This window comes from Notolepis coatsorum, assembly GCF_963971535.1.
Source record: "Notolepis coatsorum genome assembly, chromosome: 17".
Lineage (NCBI taxonomy): Eukaryota > Metazoa > Chordata > Actinopteri > Aulopiformes > Paralepididae > Notolepis > Notolepis coatsorum.
This window is the reverse complement of record NC_140181.1, coordinates 33,896,976-33,899,475: the sequence shown is the minus strand read 5'-3', so window position 1 is coordinate 33,899,475 and position 2,500 is coordinate 33,896,976. Positions and strand designations below refer to the sequence as shown.

At 42.2% G+C, this 2,500-nt stretch overlaps 1 protein-coding gene across 1 annotated transcript in view; it reads left to right on the top strand.

Annotated features, from left to right (window-relative positions):
- The window catches only part of LOC311243998 (voltage-dependent L-type calcium channel subunit alpha-1D-like), a gene marked incomplete at both ends in the record, with an annotated part of 170,375 nt that overhangs the window by 100,448 nt on the left and 67,427 nt on the right, over nt 1-2,500 (top strand). The window contains 3 exon segments of the mRNA XM_084333407.1: nt 1,307-1,311; nt 1,314-1,421; nt 1,424-1,434. Coding sequence (XP_084189533.1) covers nt 1,307-1,311; nt 1,314-1,421; nt 1,424-1,434 — 124 coding nt within the window.

Genomic DNA, 2,500 nt, shown 5'->3' with positions numbered 1-2,500 from the left:
AGAACAAATTCTGATTTTATTTATTGTCAAAAGTATGCATCATGTTGTGTTAATTCCACGACAAGAGATATGTAATGTTAATTACCTGAAATTATTCCGTTCTTTGAGGGGGGGGGGACCCTGCATATATCGGTATCGGAAATTAAGAGTTGGACAATATCGGTATATCGGTATCGGTAAAAAGCCAATATCGAACATCCCTAGTTTTCAGTTGTGATTTGAATGATGTTAGTGAGTCAGACTGTCGGATATGTGGGGGCAGGGAGTTCCAGAGTCTGGGAGCTGAGCAGCTGAAATCTTTTATGATGTGCTGCCATCACCACAGAACCTAAAACAGTGGGTAGATGGGGACCCGTCACTGTGTTCAGAGACAACGTTGAGGCATATTATGTCAGGCTGTAAGACTAGTCTTTCTCAAGGTCGGTATACATGGAGACATAACCAGGTTTTGAAGAGCTTAGTGGCAGGAATTTAAAGTAGAAAAGTACAGGTGAATTCAGGATGTAATCGGATGGAGGGTGCAGTCATTCAATTTGTCAGAGAGGGAGAGAAATGTAGAGGAGGTTGGTTTTTGTGTGGGGAGGGTAGCTGGTTCAGCTGGCATGTAGTCGGACAGTTCGACGTTACCAGTGTCAGGGTCTCGGCTTCTGTAATGGGAGAGAAAGATGATAGAGTGAAGGCTGAGGTTCTCGATTCAGTATTTGGAATGGGTGGGGGTTGGAGAAGGAGCTGCGGATGCTCTCCACTTTTCCTCAAAGAAGATCGCAAAGTCTTCAGCAGAGAAAGATGAGGGAGGAGGTTGAAAGAAGCTTTGGCATTAGTAATGGTTTTGGAGAATGTTAACAAGAGGTTGTGATATGTGTCGATGTCAGCAGTGAGGCGTGACTTTCTATACTTCCTCTCAGCTGCTCTCAGGACCTGTCTTTGTTCTCTCACTGCATCCATCAGCCATGGACTGGGTGGGGAACGGCGGGCAGGTTTCTCAACAAGGGGACAGAGCTTGTCGAAGGAGGTTGCGAGGGCTGAGAGGAGGGTGGAGGTTGCCATCTATCATCATAATATGCAAACCAAAGACCAACCTGTGCATCTCCAGACTTTATATACTAACCCAGGACCAACTTCAAATTCAGTCATGTGGATTTTAAACATGACTGTTTCCTCCCCTCTCCCTCGTTTTGTGCACATTGTCTGACACTGTCTCTCTCTCTCTCTCTCTCTCTCTCTCTCTCTCTCTCTCTCTCTCTCTCTCTCTCTCTCTCTCTCTCTCTCTCTCTCTCTCTCTCTCTCTCTCTCTCTCTCTCTCTAGTATCAGGAGGGTTGTCATTATCTGATCCATCATCACATCTTCACGAACCTCATCCTGGTCTTCATCATCCTCAGCAGCTGCTCATTGGCCGCCGAGGACCCAATCAGAGCACACTCGTCAGGAACAACGTGAGTTCACTTTCTGTTCCAGCAAAGAGTTTAGGGGTTCTCAAACTTTTTTATACCACAACCCCATTTTATTTAGGATTTTTTTGGCGACCCACACTTAACACTTTCAGTGCCCAGCAAGCACGATTTAGTGCTTGAATGCCCACCATCCACTTCAATGTTAGCGTTAATAACGCCTAATCTATGTTTTAAATTATGGCTATGTGTCTAATCTGCCTGTCGCTTATCAATGACTCATTTTCCAGTCAACATTGTCGAAGCGGATTGTTTTTTATCGGTTCATTTCCGTTTTATAGCATTTGAAAAGCCCTCGTTTTCAAGGAAAATAAAAAGATTCCGTGATAAACGCCCCGTACTGGAATATTCTAGAACAATGTAATTTTCGGCCTATTTATGAATCGTTTTCAAATAAATGCTAGATTATCGATAGTATATGTAGTAGTAGTGTGTGTGTGTGTGTGTGTGTGTGTGTGTGTGTGTGTGTGTGTGTGTTGTGTGTGTGTGTGTGTGTGTGTGTGTGTGTGTGTGTGTGTGTGTGTGTGTGTGTGTGTGTGTGTGCTCATGCGCTGAGGCTGCCTCACTAAGCCATTTTCCACACATTTATTTAGTTCTAGCAATAGAAATAAATCAAAACAACAATAAATAATATCATAGAGAAGAAGACAGTATATGGCATATTAATACAGTATATTCCACTATACAGTAGCTATATCCGCAACGATCGGTTTGGTTCTTATTTATTTAGTTTGCAGTGTGTCTAATGCTCACGATGCCTCATTGAGTCAGGACTATAAATGCAAAACATAATTGTTAATGATTGTCCAATTTATTATCATTATAATATTTAATTCCACGGATGTCTGTAGTATCGGCAATCCCCAATGACTTTTCCCAGAGAAAGCTGTTGAAAACATGGTCTGTCTGACTTACGACTGCCTTTCGAGTTCGTAAATCCTACATAAATCCTACAACGAATTTACAACATGAATTGATTGATTGATTGAAAAGTTTATTAACAGATTGCAGAATGGTACAGTACAGTACATCTCAATACATACAATTGTTA